We start from the raw sequence: 21,270 nt of genomic DNA, 5'->3' as shown, positions 1-21,270 counted from the left end.
ATTTTAGCACCAGCTGTTTCCCCCGACCAGGTATTTGGTCTCATGTGCAGTAGTTACCTTTGTAGTATTGCCTATCTGTCCGAAACATAACCTCTTCCTGCTCATCCACTACTGGAGATAAGTAAAGCCAGTGAAATGGACTCATGTCAGCACAATTCCTGGATCATTACAGTCACAGTCCAAAAAAAACCCATCCCTATCTGGTAATAAAAAAGAAGATGGGGACATCATCTTTCTGGTCTCAGTAACCGCAGACCTGCACCCTTCAGGTCTGCACCCCATCCCATTCCAGAGCTAGACCCCTGAAGCCTGCATCTGACGCTATTCCTGTGCTAGAACCCTACAGGCCTTCCTCCACCCATACCAGTTTTAGAGCCATCTGACATATCCTGTTCTATTGTATAGGCAGAATTGAACTGTGATCGCAAGTTTCCGATTCTTCTCTTGCAGAAACAAGACTTCTTAAACTATGATGTTGGCCCACTTCCTGATCGTTGTCCTTCTCCTGCCTGGCTTTCTCGACGCCTCTTCGGAGTCTTGCACACTCAGTGACCTCATGTCATTAAACAGCCTAATAAAATCTATGGGTGAGGAAATATGAACTTCTATACATCTATGCATGAACTTCAGTGAGTGAATGAGCAAATGAAGGAGCGAGTGTGAGTTCCATTTGTGCATTTGTCTGTTAGCCCTACTACTTTATTTCCATTCAATACCTCCTTCGGTCCATCAGTTCAGTGTTTTCACCCTCAAAGTCATTGAGTGATCACATTCCTTTCTTTAGTAAGTTATTATGTGTGTATTGCTCATTGTAGCAGTAGCCAATGGTTCTCTCCACTGGGTTGTTGACCGACAACTTACCTATTCTCACAAAAACTAGACTAGCCATCTCTACTCTAATATCACTAGCCACCTAACACATAGTAGCCATTTAACAAAGCATTGCGGCGCCCAGAAGATTCTCCACTGATGTTAGTAATTCTGCTCTATTCCTGCCCTTGTTTGTCATGTGTACAATATACTTCCCAAGACCTTTCCACCACACCTTGGTTTGCTTCCTTCACCCTAACCAGGTTATCTCCTCCCACCACCATTTTGCATGGGGCATAGACGAACTCCATTCCATTTAATCCCAAAATTGCTACTGCTAGTTAGCACTTGTAAAGTTCACAAACCCTTATCACCTTCCATACCTCATGACAGGTTGCTTTCTCGAAGGGCCTTCTCAACCTGCATTCCTGACAGTTTCACTAAGGGATCCAGAGAGACAAATCTTGAACGTGTATTTATAACAACATTGTTAGTATGATGCACACAGTGGTCTCCGAGCCATGGGCCCTAAATGGGTGCACACATTTCGAAAAAACAAAATACATTTTACCAGTATACCAGACTCAGGCTTTGAAAACTCTTTTAGAACACTTGAAGCAATTTAAATTCATGAACTGTCCAGCAGTAGAACACGTTTGATGACAGGCACCGATAAAATTGGCCCTCTTTTAACTGTTTACAATGCACTAACCATTCACCATCACTTTATTTTCACATACACTTGCTCTACACTCACTCATCCACATTCACTATACTTACTATGCCTGAGATGAGGAAGGTTAAGCTCTACCTCACACGGAAATAGGGTTTCACTAGCCACCACGAGAGAAGCATCCTCATGAAAGAAGGCACTGGGATGAGGCAATTGTAGTTTAGAGATGCTTGAAGCGCGATCTCCAAGACACACTGGACCATAGGTTTGAGGTGGAATCTGGTGCAGGTCACCATATAAGCCAACTCTGGAAGAGAAACTTCCCTGATGAAGATGTTCACCTCTTTAGACTGATGAGTGGGCAAAAAGCACCCTAGGCTTGGGAAACTCCAGGCCCCACTCCTCGAAATGCTGTCCTCAATAAAGCATTAGCTCGCCTTCAGCAGATAGCAGTCCAGAAATCCAAGTGCCCGTACCCTCACCTAAAACCTAGTGTGTTGATGCGGCTACAACAGAGCACTGGAGGGTGGTGAATGTGGTAAAGGTCCAGTAGAGCTGATACATGTAAGACTTTCTTGAACAAAGTGCCCAAAGCCACAGTTGTAGGACTCCATGCATAGACCAAGTTATCCCGAGTGCCAGCGAGTGGGATATTGTCAGAAGACATAAATCCCAACATTCCCTGCAGAATCAAGAACAAGATCTTTATAGAAAGTATTTTTTGCTGGCTGTCATTTAAATGGTGGACTGGACGAGATATGGAGTTACCTTTATTTTAAACTATCTGCTTGTTATTTCTGTTATTTCTTGGGAAGGTTAAACCTCAGAGTTGAGGACCATGATTTAATCTTTTTTCATACAATAGAAACTAAAGATCCTATCTTTCAACCCACCTAACAGTGAAGGTCCTTCCTCTCCAACACACCGATCAAAGTGAATAGAGCAATAACCACCTCCCGGGCTCGGCTTCTTCTCGATAGTGGTCATTACATTTCTCGGATGAAGATATCACTGATGAGACAACACCCCCTCACTGGCCACCAAGATCAGACTAAGAACAACATCAACCCATTCTTTAGAGCCGTTGCCGGTGTGTCAACACATTGGTTCTGCTCTGTCCAACTGGAAGGGGCGTTGGCTGCTCCATGGTGATCTGCTGTACAGGTGATTTCAGAATAAGGAAGTGTAGAAAGTTGTCAGCCTTAGGCCCAGTAAATGACACATAGACGGGCAGAAACATGTTGACCCCACTTTAAGTGGAAACAACCGAGTCATTAACTGGTAAGTTTCCCACACATATTTTACTTATGTCAAACTGACCATTGAATAAAAACATTTCCTTATGGTACAGTTTCTGACATTTTTAATTCACATTTCTTTTTGATACTTTTGCCACAAAGAACCTGCTCCGCAGTAATCTGGCGTTGTAGCACACCAGGGAGGCATTCGGCTTCTGGTGGGCCCAATGATAAAGCATGTCACCACCCAGGGTGGTGAGTGAGGGCTTCCTAAAAAAAAACGCTGATTTCCACTGTGACTTCTTCAGGGAGATTTCTTCTCTGTGTCTAGTGCTTACACACTTCTCTCACGACACTCTTTTGTTGTTTTACAAGATTTAACAGGGGGACCAAGAGTGTCCTTTTCCCTCTCTCTCAATTTGTTAGCCCTGTAAATGGGGACACAAGTTAGCCCCTGAACTCCGGTGTAAACTACTATTGTAGTACTGGTGCCCCTCATTCTGGAATTGTGGGTACGGGTGGGCCAAGATGTTTCTTGTCAATTTTAGCACCAGCTGTTTCCCCCGACCAGGTATTTGGTCTCATGTGCAGTAGTTACCTTTGTAGTATTGCCTATCTGTCCGAAACATAACCTCTTCCTGCTCATCCACTACTGGAGATAAGTAAAGCCAGTGAAATGGACTCATGTCAGCACAATTCCTGGATCATTACAGTCACAGTCCAAAAAAAAACCATCCCTATCTGGTAATAAAAAAGAAGATGGGGACATCATCTTTCTGGTCTCAGTAACCGCAGACCTGCACCCTTCAGGTCTGCACCCCATCCCATTCCAGAGCTAGACCCCTGAAGCCTGCATCTGACGCTATTCCTGTGCTAGAACCCTACAGGCCTTCCTCCACCCATACCAGTTTTAGAGCCATCTGACATATCCTGTTCTATTGTATAGGCAGAATTGAACTGTGATCGCAAGTTTCCGATTCTTCTCTTGCAGAAACAAGACTTCTTAAACTATGATGTTGGCCCACTTCCTGATCGTTGTCCTTCTCCTGCCTGGCTTTCTCGACGCCTCTTCGGAGTCTTGCACACTCAGTGACCTCATGTCATTAAACAGCCTAATAAAATCTATGGGTGAGGAAATATGAACTTCTATACATCTATGCATGAACTTCAGTGAGTGAATGAGCAAATGAAGGAGCGAGTGTGAGTTCCATTTGTGCATTTGTCTGTTAGCCCTACTACTTTATTTCCATTCAATACCTCCTTCGGTCCATCAGTTCAGTGTTTTCACCCTCAAAGTCATTGAGTGATCACACTCCTTTCTTTAGTAAGTTATTATGTGTGTATTGCTCATTGTAGCAGTAGCCAATGGTTCTCTCCACTGGGTTGTTGACCGACAACTTACCTATTCTCACAAAAACTAGACTAGCCATCTCTACTCTAATATCACTAGCCACCTAACACATAGTAGCCATTTAACAAAGCATTGCGGCGCCCAGAAGATTCTCCACTGATGTTAGTAATTCTGCTCTATTCCTGCCCTTGTTTGTCATGTGTACAATATACTTCCCAAGACCTTTCCACCACACCTTGGTTTGCTTCCTTCACCCTAACCAGGTTATCTCCTCCCACCACCATTTTGCATGGGGCATAGACGAACTCCATTCCATTTAATCCCAAAATTGCTACTGCTAGTTAGCACTTGTAAAGTTCACAAACCCTTATCACCTTCCATACCTCATGACAGGTTGCTTTCTCGAAGGGCCTTCTCAACCTGCATTCCTGACAGTTTCACTAAGGGATCCAGAGAGACAAATCTTGAACGTGTATTTATAACAACATTGTTAGTATGATGCACACAGTGGTCTCCGAGCCATGGGCCCTAAATGGGTGCACACATTTCAAAAAAACAAAATACATTTTACCAGTATACCAGACTCAGGCTTTGAAAACTCTTTTAGAACACTTGAAGCAATTTAAATTCATGAACTGTCCAGCAGTAGAACACGTTTGATGACAGGCACCGATAAAATTGGCCCTCTTTTAACTGTTTACAATGCACTAACCATTCACCATCACTTTATTTTCACATACACTTGCTCTACACTCACTCATCCACATTCACTATACTTACTATGCCTGAGATGAGGAAGGTTAAGCTCTACCTCACACGGAAATAGGGTTTCACTAGCCACCATGAGAGAAGCATCCTCATGAAAGAAGGCACTGGGATGAGGCAATTGTAGTTTAGAGATGCTTGAAGCGCGATCTCCAAGACACACTGGACCATAGGTTTGAGGTGGAATCTGGTGCAGGTCACCATATAAGCCAACTCTGGAAGAGAAACTTCCCTGATGAAGATGTTCACCTCTTTAGACTGATGAGTGGGCAAAAAGCACCCTAGGCTTGGGAAACTCCAGGCCCCACTCCTCGAAATGCTGTCCTCAATAAAGCATTAGCTCGCCTTCAGCAGATAGCAGTCCGGAAATCCAAGTGCCCGTACCCTCACCTAAAACCTAGTGTGTTGATGCGGCTACAACAGAGCACTGGAGGGTGGTGAATGTGGTAAAGGTCCAGTAGAGCTGATACATGTAAGACTTTCTTGAACAAAGTGCCCAAAGCCACAGTTGTAGGACTCCATGCATAGACCAAGTTATCCCGAGTGCCAGCGAGTGGGATATTGTCAGAAGATATAAATCCCAACATTCCCTGCAGAATCAAGAACAAGATCTTTATAGAAAGTATTTTTTGCTGGCTGTCATTTAAATGGTGGACTGGACGAGATATGGAGTTACCTTTATTTTAAACTATCTGCTTGTTATTTCTGTTATTTCTTGGGAAGGTTAAACCTCAGAGTTGAGGACCATGATTTAATCTTTTTTCATACAATAGAAACTAAAGATCCTACCTTTCAACCCACCTAACAGTGAAGGTCCTTCCTCTCCAACACACCGATCAAAGTGAATAGAGCAATAACCACCTCCCGGGCTCGGCTTCTTCTCGATAGTGGTCATTACATTTCTCGGATGAAGATATCACTGATGAGACAACACCCCCTCACTGGCCACCAAGATCAGACTAAGAACAACATCAACCCATTCTTTAGAGCCGTTGCCGGTGTGTCAACACATTGGTTCTGCTCTGTGCAACTGGAAGGGGCGTTGGCTGCTCCATGGTGATCTGCTGTACAGGTGATTTCAGAATAAGGAAGTGCAGAAAGTTGTCAGCCCTAGGCTGGCAATGCAATCTGCTTTCCACAAAACACTATTGCATCAAAGAGTCTTTTTTTTGGGCAAATGCTTCATACTTCTGGCTTGGACATTTTGTCAAGCAAAATTGTAATTACAGTTGGGAAACTGGCAGATACTGGAGATCTTACCAACTTATTCTTTGCTGGCATATCCTGGCTGCCAATTATTCCAACATAGATCCATGGGGTCCGAGTCCTTTCAAGAGTTTTAGGATAATCACAGATAATGTACACGATTTCCACTTAGATTCATTACAAGCAAATGTATTGTTTGCAAATCTTATATGGATATCCTGAAATGAATTTGGCCCTTAGGGATCTAAGCTGATCACCCTCATGCAGACAGTACAATCACACATCATCTTATTGCTAACAGCATGCACATGCAAATAACACATTACGGCATCGTTCATCTCAAAAATAGCTTTTCTCATTGATAGAGCGCGCGGGTCACCCGACCAATAATTTCGCCACTTCCGGCTTCGGGCCCATATATTTCAAATCACCATATACATTGATCGGATGACCTCACGGTCTGCTATCAGATATTTGGGAGTTCCTTTCGTTATTCTTCAGCGTACCCGACTTACCATCCACCGACGCGGGTACCTATGACCACAATGGATCAGGGAGCTAGCTGTAAAAGGAAAGGCAGCAAAATACAAACCCACCAAATAACATTCAATACTCTTTGTAAAATGACCACGGACAACTGGAAGTTTTAAAGTCTTTATCTAATTTAGTAAAATTCAGAAATCATCAAATTCACAGTAATTAAGCAATCGATAATCAGAATAACAGAAAGTACATAGCTGAATAGCAAATAAGTCAGAGCAACCATTTATAAACTAATGGAACCAGGACACACTTAAATGAAGGATCAAGAATTAGAACGTTTAAGATGAATCACTAAAGATGGGATAGGCTTTGATTAGGACTAGTATTCTAGAATTATTTCAAGGGAATGAGACAGGAGTTCGGGACATTCATATAACTATAGGAGAGTCTATGGAGAGAGACACGCTATGCTTTAAGGCAAAAGTTCTTTAGACAGTTTAAGTAAGGAGGTTCTAGACCATATCAGGAAATGACAAACTGCAATGCAAAATATAATTTCTAACAGGTAGGGTAACATAGGAACACGTTATGAAACAAATGCAAATGACTTTATGATTCAATGGTTGCGGAAAGCATGGAAAATTAACATATGCAAAGGTATGTCTTTATTGAAGCAAAAGACAGAAATTCAGAAAGGTGCAAGGTTCAGAGTTTTCAGAGTGATATTTACCTAGACTGGTGTGGAAACCAAACCCTGGCCACGGGTCAGTTAAGGACAGGAAACCCTCAAGGAAGGATACCCCTCAATGGACAGCAGGTGCAGAATGGACACCCAGGACAGGACAGGAAGACCAGATTAGGATCAGGACAGGACCCTCAGGACAGGACCGGCACCCGCAGTTCGGAAGCAACGCCTGCGCTCCACCCTCTCTGCAGCTATCGATCACGACCCCGATTGGGTCAGCGAACTCCCAGCAAAGTGCTCCGCCAGCACTTTTAAGGTTTTGTAAAACCTTAGTCTATGGTCAATTTCGGACAGAGTGCTCCGCAGTACTCTGTATCTTCAGTCACCTATTGAGTGCGTTGGGTCAGTGACAGGTCAGCTAAACCAGACAAGTCGGACAATTTCCCTAGGTGAACCCAGGGTAGATATACTGTTTTGGGACGGTGTACCACCCCCCAATGTTGCAAAGTGTCAGAATCCCTCAATTTGGATTGGTCCTAAGGTAGGCTTTGGGTAACACACCAATCAGAATAGACTATTTGGAGGCCTAATTTACATCTCTGGGCACCGCCTAGCAAGATTGGGGTTCCCATGAGAAAGCCGCACAGAATACAATGAAAAGAATACATTTCGATACAATAGAACATAATCATGAGGCTTCTGCTGGGTGAAGGTGCTCTTTCCCAGGGTGGCTCTGGCATCAACCTTCTTTGGCCTGAGTTCAATGCCATGGTAGCTTCTAGATTCTGCGCAGAAATACCCTCCAAGATGGACTCCCCAGCCCAGCACCCCTCCGAGTCGAGGATACATGAAAAGTAAGCGAAAACAAATTAAAACATAGAAGTGACGGTATGAAAAACACATCATTGGTTTTGTACTTTAAACTTATCATTATAAAAATATACTATGCAGTTTAAATGTTAGCAACATATACACTGTCACAAGAGCATCACCACGTTATTCACGAGAGCTGTGTATTACGCATGCGCACCCTTTCCCACCAAACTTATAACTACGTCATGTCACGTGAGTGTGACTGACGCATGCGCAGAAGCCATTTACCAAGCGGCGGCCATGTTTTAGAAACACGGATTAGTTTTATTAGAAATACACGTACGCAAGCTTCCTCTACTTCGTTCGAATATAAAAATAAAAGATTAGTAAGACGTACAAATTTTATTAATTGATTACACACGGGCGAGGTTCATGACTCGAGCAAGTCGCGATGCGAAGCTTGCTCTATCAATCCCCTCTTTGATGATATTTACTATCATCACAAAAATAATGGAACCAGATGCCAACTTCTTCACACTTTATACAACTCTATCTCTTCCAACAAGCGATTCAGCTTCGCTTTCTCATTTTTGGTAGGGTGAGAATTTTTCACCTTTTTGTATATCTGATTATTCATTTCCTCTAATTCAAGCTCATCCACACTTCGTTTCACTCCTCTGGCATTCACTTGATGCTTTCTGGTGTGCTTACGGCATTTGCAACAGACAAATATGAAAAATAGGATAAGACCTATAATTCCAATTGGCATCAGTACCTTAAACAATAAGCTTTTACCTAAACTAGCAAGCCAATGACCTACATTTGAGAGACCATCTACCAGTCTCTTCCAGGCACTGTCAACCTCGAGTGGTTTGAGTTCCTTTTCCAAATTAGTAATGTTTTTCACATATCTTTTGAGCTGCACACTTTTGTCCGGAATATAAGTGCAACAATGTTGCGCCTTCAACATCCGGCAGACTCCGCCCTCTTTTGCTAATAAGGTGTCAAGAGCAAGTCTGTTCTGCAAAACCATTGATCTGATCGTAACCGTCTCGGTATTGACCAGCAGAAATCCATGAGCTGTGTCCGTAGACAACACATCCACTATAGTGGACAATTTGCAAATTCTGTGAGTGTTCAGAACCACTCCCACTCCAGGTATCAGTGCACTGAAAATACTACCCATTATTTCACCTACGCTTTCTCTTTTACTACGCACTAAGCCATTAGTATTTTCACTGCTTCCAGCAACTTCATTCACATGGTATATTTTCGGGAAGACAATGCCAAAATAGCAGCTTCCATACCAGTGATCCGGCAATTTGAAATAAGCCTTGTCTCCACATATATAATAAATTCCAGGAAACACAGGCTCTGACCCATTTTTGAAACCCCATCCTCCAATTACCTTGTAATTATGTTCGCATTCACTGGAACCAATGAAAATGTTATTATAATAGCTAGTCTTCTCGCGGTGAAGACATAGCTTTCCTTTCTTTTCAAAATCCAGCAACAGAGCAGGTCCCGCCCCACCATTTGAGGTGCCTTCCATGTTCTCAGCCCATTTTGGCGTTTTCTGTCTTTCGTCATCTGCCTTTCTTTGTATTTTTATTCTCCTCTTCTCTGCCATGTTCAGGAACATCTTTTCCTGTTCACGCAAAGAGCAGGTCAAGTTATCCCTGTGTGCGTCACCTATGTCGATATTACCTATAGTCAGAAAGTATTCGCCCATGTAGCGAGTAACGTCCCTTTTGGTATGTACAGGATTCAGGTTCCCACGTATAGGAAGTTCAGAAAAAATCACGTCATTGTTAGAGTAATAGTACTGTAACGGTCCTCTTTTGTAAAATAAGCTTGCTAAAATGCTACAGGATATTCCATATGTCAGGGGCAGGTGATGGTATGTCACGCCTTCAGCTACAGAGGTAGGTAGCTTCATGCAGACATAGCAATCCTCAATTTCCATAGTCTCTACATAGTGTATTAACAAGTTTGCGAAAACATTTAAATGTGTCTTATTCTTAACTCCATGATAATGTAGTCCTCCCTCATCTGATGCTTCTAGGTCTCGTTTTGTTTGTCTGAGTGCTCTCTCATGTCTTGCTACACTCTGTGTTGTCAGTTCTTCATTGTCAGTATTTACAATCTCAGTAGGGTCAACATTAGTATTTTTGCTCACCGCAAAAGGAATGAACACTGTTAGTCCTATCCAAACTAATATCACTATAATTATACTACATACACATACCTTGCAGCATGTTTTGCAACAACTGCGACTAGGTCTACCATTCACGTTTGAATCAGACATTTTGGCTCAGAAGAAGTTTCTCGACCCCTCTTTGTGTCTTTACACGAGTAGCTTACTTTGTGCAAATTCACGGTGGCTCGTCTTCTTCTTCGGCAGAGTACTCAGCGACTGGTTCTCCGTCGCTTTCGTCAGTTATATCAAGATCTTCAAATTCTTCCAAAACGAGCGTCCATTCAGGAGACTTGTACTTTTTGTTTTGTCTTTTTATTCGATCGCTCCTTCTTTTGGAAGTGTCTTCTGGTTGTTCTGCTATGCGAGAACTTCTCCTTTCTTCTGCACGTTTTTCTTCTACCGTTTTTATCCTCAGTCTCAATTTCTTTATGAATCCGGGCTCAATATGCTTTTTTTTTCTTAAGTCTTTTAGTTGGCACTGAGACTTCGTTCTCTTCTCTTGCCCTTTTATTTTCATTAGTTTGTGGCAATTCTGCTTCTTCTTCCCTTCCTATCTCACTAGTTCCAGGACTTGCATCTATTTCTTCTGTCTGGTTACTAATCTGGCCTTGTTCAGGAGAATTTTGGGTTTGCTTTTCAACTGTCTCTGTTTCTGTGTCCTGAACACGTTCTTCTAATCCTGTCTGATCCTGTTCGAGCACTTCGTTCTCTTGATTTTCTTCCGCTCGAATCTCTTTACTAGGTCTAATCTGTCCCTTTTCGATATCAGGAGTCAGTGGAGGAGTATCGATCACTTGTTATGTCCCTGTCTGACCTTCTCCTTCCTCAGTTTTGATGTGAATCTCAATAGTCTGAGGTTCTTCGCCTGTGCCTTGCTTTTCCTCTCTATTCCATTCTCTACCTTTCCAAATTCGCTCTCTTGTTCTGATTGGGTCTTCGGTGAGGTCAATCAAGGGTATCCACTCATCTGGCCATATGCTTGGCAGCTCGTCATCAGCTACTTCTGGACCAACTTCTGGGAACCCCTCAGCAGGCTGGACTCTTGGTAGCTCGTCATCAACTACTCCTGGACCAACGTCTGCGGACCCCTCAGCTTGACTGGTACTGGGCTGTACGTCGTCAGTTACTTCTGGTCTTGCTTCTGCAGGCCCCTCTGCTGGACGGCCTTCTTCTCCAGGCTCCTTGTCGGGTAATACCTTCTGGGTGTGGCTGGCGTGGATCCAATGGGGAACACCTGCACACTTCACTGCTGTGGTCGTTACCAGGATCACTTGGCGCTTCTGTCCCCACCTTGGTTCCAGGCAGCTCGACCGAGTATGCTTCTTTATTTTGACCCAGTCCCCGGGAACCAGTTTGTGGAGAGGAGTCGTTGGATTGGCGACGGCGTCTTCTCCGATCTGGCGAGAGATATAACGCACTTGGTCACCTAATCTCTTGCAGTATTCAAGCACCAAATCATCAGAAATACTCAACAATTTGCTTCCTGGTACCCATGCTTGTCTCATCACTCTTCCCATCAGGATTTCATGAGGGCTCAGGCCTGTCTTTCGGTCTGGAATACTTCGGAGTCCCATCAGAACCAGAGGCAGGGCCTTTACCCAGGTCATGCCAGATGCATCACACAATTTCGCTAGTCTTGTTTTGATAGTCCCGTTTATTTGTTCCACCACTCCAGAAGCCTCTGGATGATATGCACAGTGGAGTTTTTGCGAGATCCCAAATGCCTTACAGAGTTGGTCGATCACATCATTCTGAAAATGTCAGCCTCTATCTGATTCAATAGTGACTGGAACCCCGAATCTAGGTATCAGTTCTTTCAGTAAGCACTTTGCTACTGTCAGTGCGTCACTTTGGGGAGTAGGGTAAGCTTCCACCCACTTTGAAAATAGGCAGACAATGACAAGGACATAACGCTTCCCCTCACAACGTGGCATGGTGATGAAATCAACCTGTATTCTCACAAAGGGACCCGCTGACCTCCCAATTTTCCCCAGTTCCACCATTGTTCTCTTGCCTGGATTCATCTGTTGACATGACAGGCACCTCTGGCAGAGGGACTCTGCTACTTTCCTGAATTTTTTGCTGTACCAAGTCTGTTGGAATACCAGAATCATGGCGTCCCTACCAATGTGTGATCCCTCATGTATCAATCTCGCCATTGTGCCAAGCAAGTGTCTGGGTAACACAGGCATACCATTTGGGCCCAAGATGACACCATCCTCACGTCTTGGTCTACACCCTTCTTCCTTCCACTTCTCTCTCTCTTGCCAGGGTGCCGCCTGCTGCCATTCTCTCACTTCATCCCATGTAGGCACTTCTTCAAACACTCGAAGTTGGCAGCTGTTTCCGGGCCCCCCCCGTTTTGGATTTATGATATATCGATCCCTGGCGCATAATTGTGCCACTCGATCAGCAAAATCATTTCCCAAAGATACAGGGTCAAAGTCCTTCTTATGGGCAACACACTTGACCACTGCCAATTCCTTTGGTAATTGGATTGCCTCTAAAAGGTCTTGAACAACTTTTCCATTTCGAATAGGGGTACCTGATGAAGTCAGGAACTCCCCCTGTAGCCATAATTGGCCAAAGTCATGCACAACTCCAAAACAGTACTGACTGTCAGTATACACTGTTAGGCGTACGTTTTTCCCCAATTTGCAAGCTTTTATCATAGCAATCAATTCGGCTACTTGTGCAGACTTTACTTCAAATAAATAACCTGCTTCTACAATTTTGGTTAAGGAGACTACCGCATAGGCAGCACTCAGGCCTCCTTGTTCATGTCTTAGGCATGAACCATCCACAAACAATTCCATGTCATGTTTAGGCAAAGGCGTTTCTTTAATGTCTGGGCGTGGTTTTGTGCAAAATTCAGTTAAATCAATGCAGTTATGCTCATCTTCCTCCCCATCTTCCATATCCATTGAGTTGGGAAGCAGAGTGGCGGGGTTCAGAATGTTGCACCTGACAATTGTTATATTTGCAGCACTCACGAGAATCCTCTCGTATTTAGTCAGCCGACTAGGGGTGAGATACTGAGTTTTCGTTCTCGTTAGCAAAATTACCACTCCATGTGGAACATACACAGTTACAGGATGTCCCATGACAATGGATTCACTCTGCTCTAAACTTGTGCAAGTAGCAGCTACTGCTTTCAGACATCCTGGTAATCCAGCAGCCACTGGATCCAGGGTGGCAGAGAAATATGCCACTGGCCTTCTGGTTGTGCCATGTTCTTGAGTTAGGACTGACAACGCGCAATTATCGTGTCACAGAACAGGGCAAATTCCTTGGAATAGTCTGGCATTCCCAACGCAGGGGCTGTACACAGACAATCTCGCAATTTTGTGAAGGCTGTTAAGCTTTCATCATCCCATTCTACAATATCTGGTGTTCCTCTCTTGGTCATTTTTATCAAGGGCCTAGCTAGGACTGCAAATCCCACAATCCATTGCCTGCAGTATCCTATCACTCCAAGGAACATTCTGATTTCTTTCTGAGTACGGGGTAACTGCATCTTTTGAATTATTCTCACTCTTTCTGATGTTACTTTCCTGATGCCTTTCTCTATCTGGTGCCCCAGATATTTCACTGATTTTGCACAGAACTGTAATTTTTCAGGGGCCACTTTATGTCCCTTCTCACTCAGGTGATTCAGTAGGGCAATGGTGTCAATCACACAGTCCTTATGACTTTTGGACGCCACCAAGAGGTCGTCAATGTATTGCACCAAGACAGAATTTCCAGGTAAGACCAAAGTTTCCAAGCATTTTTTCAAGATCTGATTAAAGATAGAGGGGCTCTCTGTGTACCCCTGGGGGACCCTGTTCCAGACATACACGTGACTGTTGAAGGCAAATGAGAAAAGAAATTTGCTGTCTGGATGCAAGGGAATGGAAAAGAATGCATGACATAGGTCTATCACTGTGAACCACTCAGCATCCCAGGGAATCTGGTACAGAATCACTGCTGGGTTCGGGACAATAGGGCAGCAAGGAACCACTATTTTGTTTACCTTTCTTAGGTCCTGCACTACTCTGTACTTGCCACTAGGCTTTTTGATGCCCATAATCGGTGAGTTGCATGGGCTACTCATTACTTCCTGTATGATGTTTCCTTCTAGCAATTTTTGTATTTCCAGGGCAACACCTGCTCTCACTTCTGCATTCATTCTGTAGGGTTTAGTATTAGGGTATACTGCATTGTCCTTGATGGCTATCTGTATGGGGTCTACGTTTTTCATTAATCCTACATCTTTTCCGGTAAAGTCCCATACCTCTGGCTTCACTGTTTCTTGGAGTTCTTTGGGCAAATCCTGCATAGTCATTCGCTTAATTTCTGAGTCAGGTCTGATTAACATTAATTTATAAATGCCATCTTCATCTGGGGTCTGAATTTCAACACCCTTTGGTGTGCAAAAGATGGTACAGTTCATTTTGCACAGCAAATCACGTCCCAGTAAGTTCACTGGACTGGTGTCACAAACGACAAATCTATGCATTTCTTTAAAGTTTCCAATTGAGATCTCCATGGGCTCGGTAACAGGAGTACTAATCAATTGATTAGATACACCCACTACTTGGATGGCTTTTCCCGAGAGGGGTAGGTTTGGAACGTCCACTGTTCTCACAGTAGAACGGGTAGCGCCAGTGTCCAACAGAAAAGTGACATCATTTCCGTCAACCTTTCCTTCAATGTATGGCCCCGACTGGTCTACCGGTAAGGAGGCGCCAAGTACGCACTCCTCGTCCTCCCCTCTCAGGCCCCGTCAGTACTGGTCATCACAAAGGAAGGTATCATTTAGTAAATACTGCGAAGTTGCTGTATTTCTGTTCTCATCGCTCCCCCAGACTTCTACGTCATCACCCTGCGTGGATTTTCCCTTAAATACTTGCTTTGGTGCTCGGGGCAACTGAATCGTTTTGGTCTTTCATTCTGCGTCTGTGGAGTTAAATCAGGTGTTTTGGAGTTATCATCCGGCAAATAGGGACACTCGTCTCGCCAGTGTCCAATTTCTCCGCACTGGTGGCAGGGAAATTTCTTCTTAGCCTCCTCCCTGCTCATTTTGGGCCGGGGCTTTCCTCCTCCCCCACCCCCAGGACCTTGGTTCTGAGTAGTTTTGGCCATTTTATTCAATTGTTTTTCCTGCTGTTCTGCGAGCTTCACTTGAGCCCACATAACCTTCTCCTTGAGAGCCTTTTTCTTTTCTGCCATCTCGTCCTCACAGTACTTTGCGTACCGTAGGACCTCATCCATCTTTTTAGTATGCCAACAGATTTTGTTATCTTTTATCCACAGACAAATTTCGGGTCTTAAACCATTTACAAACCTGTAAATAAAATGTGTCATATCCTTCATCTCGATGTTATCTACACCACTGTATGTTTTGAACACCTGCAACAGCCTTTCATAAAAGGAGTGCACTGTCTTGTCTCTTTCCTGTGTGGTTCTATCTATCTTGGTCCAATCAGTTTCCTTTGCTGGCACTTTTAGTTTCAGATGCTGTATTACCTGCTCATATTTTCTCATTACTTCCTTCGATGGTTCCCCTGTTTTGTCATCTCTTGGGTATTCCTCACTAGGCCAAGCTATGGCTATTTTACACTCGGTCCACAGATCTACCGGGACCACAATGTCGAAAAACCCATCCAGGTCTTTCCACAGGCATTTTTGCACCTTTACGAACCTTTCCACCTGCCTGTACCAGTCAACTGGCTTTTCGCGCAATTTCGGGAAATCGTTAGTAAAAGACACAATATCCTGTCTGGACCATGGAACGTGCACATACTTTCCACCTGGTACTTCGCGCATAGGGCATAACTGTTCTGGTTTTTCAGCTTCTTTTAGCAAGAATTCGGGAGTTGCCTGCCTAGACCTGGCCTCATCCTTTTTCTTGACCCATCTGGCTTTCCACCTTTCCACATCTCCCCATTTTTGCAATACTGTCAATAGTTCCTTGACCTGTGCTTTCTTCCCTGAAACATTCAAGTTTTCCAAATCCTTGTCTGAGAAATCTGCCCTATATGGTTTCTGCAGTGGTTTTGATTTTGAAATATCTATTCCCATGCTAGCAGCAGTGTCTGTCAGTTTTTCATGAAGCACTCGGGTATTTCGAGTGAGACTCTTGCAGATAAACAGCATTTCGTCTTCAGAGTAGGTATTTAATCTGTCTAATCCTACGTTTCCTGCCATCAATTCCTCTATTTCTATTCTCAGCTTGTAGAGATCTAAAGGTTTTGTTGGGGACGCTTGTTTTTCCAATTCTTGACTCCATCTTTCGATTTCTTCAGGAGTCACCAATGTGACACTCTTAGTACCTGAGGTCGATTCCATCTGAATTTCCCTCGCATTAAAAGTATTCTGTCCTTTCGGTATCCTTTTTCCAGTCTTTCTAATGGGCAGATCTATTAGCGAGACCTCCGACTCGCACTCACTTGTCTGGTCATCTATAATTAAGGGTTCTGGTCTGGTCGGTGCAATGACAGGAGTAATTACGGGAGGTTTCGGACTTCCTTGACGGTCCCCGTACAGCGGAACCACCGGTCCGATGGTTACTGGGATCGTCAAGGCTTCAGGACTTGCATTTAGCTGCGACATTTTCTGTATTATCTCAGCTCTCTGATTTCCTAGCGCTTCCCGCTCCTTCTCTTCTAATAACCTGTCTAAAGTGTTTCCATGTAACACCTGCGGGGTTAGAATGGGAGCATAACTCGGGGCAGTGGGATGTGTCTCACTTGGTCCTCCGCCATAATTAGGTTTCTGAAACAGACTTCCTGTGCCTAGAATTCTCTGATCTTCCTCATCCCGGGACTGTAATCGTGGCATTCCTGAACTCAAGGACCTCACCTCTCCTCCGTAGGGGGGACGAGAGCAAAAATCTCCTTCACGTGAATATCCCGTCTCCCCACCCACGGGTCTCCTGGGGTAAATACTTCTGGTTTCTACGGGTCCCAGATTCTCAGTATAAGGAGGAATTAGATAATCCCCTCCTACACTTGCGGACCTGACCTCCTCCCTTTGTAGGGGTCTCCGGGGAATATCTCCTGCACTCGAAGGTCGGTGTCCCTCATTATAAGGAGGCGGACTTCTCATGCATATGTCATCTAACAATTCGTCATCTGATTCTCCCAGGGGCCCCCAATGTTTGGTCTTTTCTGCTCTTTCCCCCCCCCAGGAGGATCTTCTGATGGCATCATGGGAAACAGTCCCTCAACAATCATACTCTGTCTCCATTGTTTCATCTTTTTGTCTCTGGTTTCTTGTTTCAGTTTTGGGTAATACTTTGTCAGCCCTTTATCCATTCGGGGCTTTTCTCTTTGGAAAGCCTCAATCTCCCATTCCTCTAATGCCTCATACTGCGTTAGTCTCGGTCTGGGATGTAATTCATTCATTCGGGTTCTTAAGTTGAATAAGATCCTACCATTAAAGGTACCTTCTAACGGAAAGGCCATTATTCCGTCGTCTTTTGTGTATTTCACCCAATTTTCTAGCCACACACATGTATTGTACCCTCTGTCAAACATCATGAAAGAGGCGGGAGTATTTGGTGGTGGAATAACAATGCCCTCTCTAGTTTTAATCGGCTTGTCCTTTTTGAAGTAATTCTTTACCTTATTTACAAGGGACAATTTTCGCTTATTTCCGTACATAATGCCGTATCTATTAGCCTTCCACTGATCCCTTTCAAACCCTAGGTTTCTTGGATCGGGTCTAGTCTCTGGAGTATACGAGTGCCACTTACGATTTCTACGCTTAACTTTGTTTACAAAATTACCTTCAATCAGAATGCGTCTTGCAATTCCGTGCGACCAATGGGGTGCACGAGTTCAAATAATTTCGGCCAATGGGTGCGCGGCCTTTTCGCGAGACAGTTCTCACGCTTCGGCGCTCACCCCTCCTTCACAATTCCAGCCCCGCTACCCGCCCGCTGTTTCTACCAATCCCAGCGCGGCTCGGAGTGACGTCAGAGACGCTTCGCGACTGACTCCCTCCCTTCACAAGGTAACGGAAACTTTCTTTCTTTCTAAAGTGCTAGTGCTTGGTTATTTTACAACGAATACACATTCGCCACAGTGCTCAAGTGTCTAGACAGGAAAGAGTTGTTCCATTTACTTTTCACACGCTGCGGGTAGATCTCTTCCGCCTACCCTTCACTCTAGCATCAGTGAACCTGTTACTTCCCTAGACCCATCCACTCTTTCCGGGATATATCCGAGTCTAAGGTTTCCCAGCGGACCCCTTTGCTTTCACCCAAGCTCCGATGAACCTGCTACTCTTCCGATGTGACCCTTACTAGGTTACGCCACTATTGGAATTTTGCCAATGAACCTCGTTACTAACATTTATTCACACATGTATTCAGAAAAAACCCTAGTTAGTGCTTCCGGTTCTTCCTAACCTGCACCTAACTTTCCTTGAGCCTGCGACCTCAAGGCAAATGGATTCTATTCACCACTTTGCCATTCAATTCCCCGGGGAGTTCCGACAACACTTAACAAAACGTTTTACATACGCATGGATTAATACATATAACAATATAAGAACAAGAAATACAAATTTCAAACAATTCATAAATTTCAAAAGCAACTCATCTCAAGAGAGTGATCAAGTCCCCCGAAATGGCCGCTCTTGTAGCAGCATCAATATACTAGCAGCTACCGACTTCCTACCTAACCTCTAACTATTCCCTAACCATAACTCTGCTACCAGAAAATACTGATAGAGCGCGCGGGTCACCCGACCAATATATTTCAAATCACCATATACATTGATCGGATGACCTCACGGTCTGCTATCAGATATTTGGGAGTTCCTTTCGTTATTCTTCAGCGTACCCGACTTACCATCCACCGACGCGGGTACCTATGACCACAATGGATCAGGGAGCTAGCTGTAAAAGGAAAGGCAGCAAAATACAAACCCACCAAATAACATTCAATACTCTTTGTAAAATGACCACAGACAACTGGAAGTTTTAAAGTCTTTATCTAATTTAGTAAAATTCAGAAATCATCAACTTCACAGTAATTAAGCAATCGATAATCAGAATAACAGAAAGTACATAGCTGAATAGCAAATAAGTCAGAGCAACCATTTATAAACTAATGGAACCAGGACACACTTAAATGAAGGATCAAGAATTAGAACGTTTAAGATGAATCACTAAAGATGGGATAGGCTTTGATTAGGACTAGTATTCTAGAATTATTTCAAGGGAATGAGACAGGAGTTCGGGACATTCATATAACTATAGGAGAGTCTATGGAGAGAGACACGCTATGCTTTAAGGCAAAAGTTCTTTAGACAGTTTAAGTAAGGAGGTTCTAGACCATATCAGGAAATGACAAACTGCAATGCAAAATATAATTTCTAACAGGTAGGGTAACATAGGAACACGTTATGAAACAAATGCAAATGACTTTATGATTCAATGGTTGCGGAAAGCATGGAAAATTAACATATGCAAAGGTATGTCTTTATTGAAGCAAAAGACAGAAATTCAGAAAGGTGCAAGGTTCAGAGTTTTCAGAGTGATATTTACCTAGACTGGTGTGGAAACCAAACCCTGGCCACGGGTCAGTTAAGGACAGGAAACCCTCAAGGAAGGATACCCCTCAATGGACAGCAGGTGCAGAATGGACACCCAGGACAGGACAGGAAGACCAGATTAGGATCAGGACAGGACCCTCAGGACAGGACCGGCACCCGCAGTTCGGAAGCAACGCCTGCGCTCCACCCTCTCTGCAGCTATCGATCACGACCCCGATTGGGTCAGCGAACTCCCAGCAAAGTGCTCCGCCAGCACTTTTAAGGTTTAGTAAAACCTTAGTCTATGGTCAATTTCGGACAGAGTGCTCCGCAGTAATCTGTATCTTCAGTCACCTATTGAGTGCGTTGGGTCAGTGACAGGTCAGCTAAACCAGACAAGTCGGACAATTTCCCTAGGTGAACCCAGGGTAGATCTACTGTTTTGGGACGGTGTACCACCCCCCAATGTTGCAAAGTGTCAGAATCCCTCAATTTGGATTGGTCCTAAGGTAGGCTTTGGGTAACACACCAATCAGAATAGACTATTTGGAGGCCTAATTTACATCTCTGGGCACCGCCTAGCAAGATTGGGGTTCCCATGAGAAAGCCGCACAGAATACAATGAAAAGAATACATTTCGATACAATAGAACATAATCATGAGGCTTCTGCTGGGTGAAGGTGCTCTTTCCCAGGGTGGCTCTGGCATCAACCTTCTTTGGCCTGAGTTCAATGCCATGGTAGCTTCTAGATTCTGCGCAGAAATACCCTCCAAGATGGACTCCCCAGCCCAGCACCCCTCCGAGTCGAGGATACATGAAAAGTAAGCGAAAACAAATTAAAACATAGAAGTGACGGTATGAAAAACACATCATTGGTTTTGTACTTTAAACTTATCATTATAAAAATATACTATGCAGTTTAAATGTTAGCAACATATACACTGTCACAAGAGCATCACCACGTTATTCACGAGAGCTGTGTATTACGCATGCGCACCCTTTCCCACCAAACTTATAACTACGTCATGTCACGTGAGTGTGACTGATGCATGCGCAGAAGCCATTTACCAAGCGGCGGCCATGTTTTAGAAACACGGATTAGTTTTATTAGAAATACACGTACGCAAGCTTCCTCTACTTCGTTCGAATATAAAAATAAAAGATTAGTAAGACGTACAAATTTTATTAATTGATTACACACGGGCGAGGTTCATGACTCGAGCAAGTCGCGATGCGAAGCTTGCTCTATCATCATAAAACACCAGGCCCACTGAAGTCACCCTTCCACACACAATGCCAATACGTTACTCTCCTTGTTTCTAGACTCAAACAAATTACCTGTCTCTCTTCATTCATTCACCCATACCCTGTCAATGCAAGCCTTTACTTCCCTTTCTTCATCCATGCTGCATTCACACTTCACCATGCCTGCCCTCAATCATTTAACTACACTGCACTAAATGATGCAACATTACTACACTCATGCACCCTGCCATACTATATACAGCCAGTGTCAG

General features: G+C 43.9%; 1 protein-coding gene across 2 annotated transcripts in view; it reads left to right on the top strand.

Moving 5' to 3' along the window:
- The first annotated feature begins 447 nt into the window (after positions 1 to 447).
- LOC144823741 (resistin-like) overlaps positions 448 to 21,270 on the top strand; it is a 53,287-nt gene continuing 32,464 nt past the window's right edge. The window contains exon 1 of one of the 2 annotated variants that reach the window (XM_078682534.1): positions 448 to 587. In XM_078682534.1, coding sequence (XP_078538660.1) covers positions 470 to 587 — 118 coding nt within the window. In that variant the 5' untranslated portion in view covers positions 448 to 469. Of the gene's footprint in view, positions 588 to 3,709; positions 3,850 to 21,270 lie in introns of those variants that run through there. The other variant, XM_078682525.1, reaches the window with a different exon arrangement.

This window comes from Lissotriton helveticus, chromosome 1_1 (assembly GCF_964261635.1).
Source record: "Lissotriton helveticus chromosome 1_1, aLisHel1.1, whole genome shotgun sequence".
Taxonomy (NCBI): Eukaryota; Metazoa; Chordata; class Amphibia; order Caudata; family Salamandridae; genus Lissotriton; species Lissotriton helveticus.
Note: the sequence above shows the minus strand (reverse complement) of the source record. Positions and strands in the feature narration are given on the sequence as shown.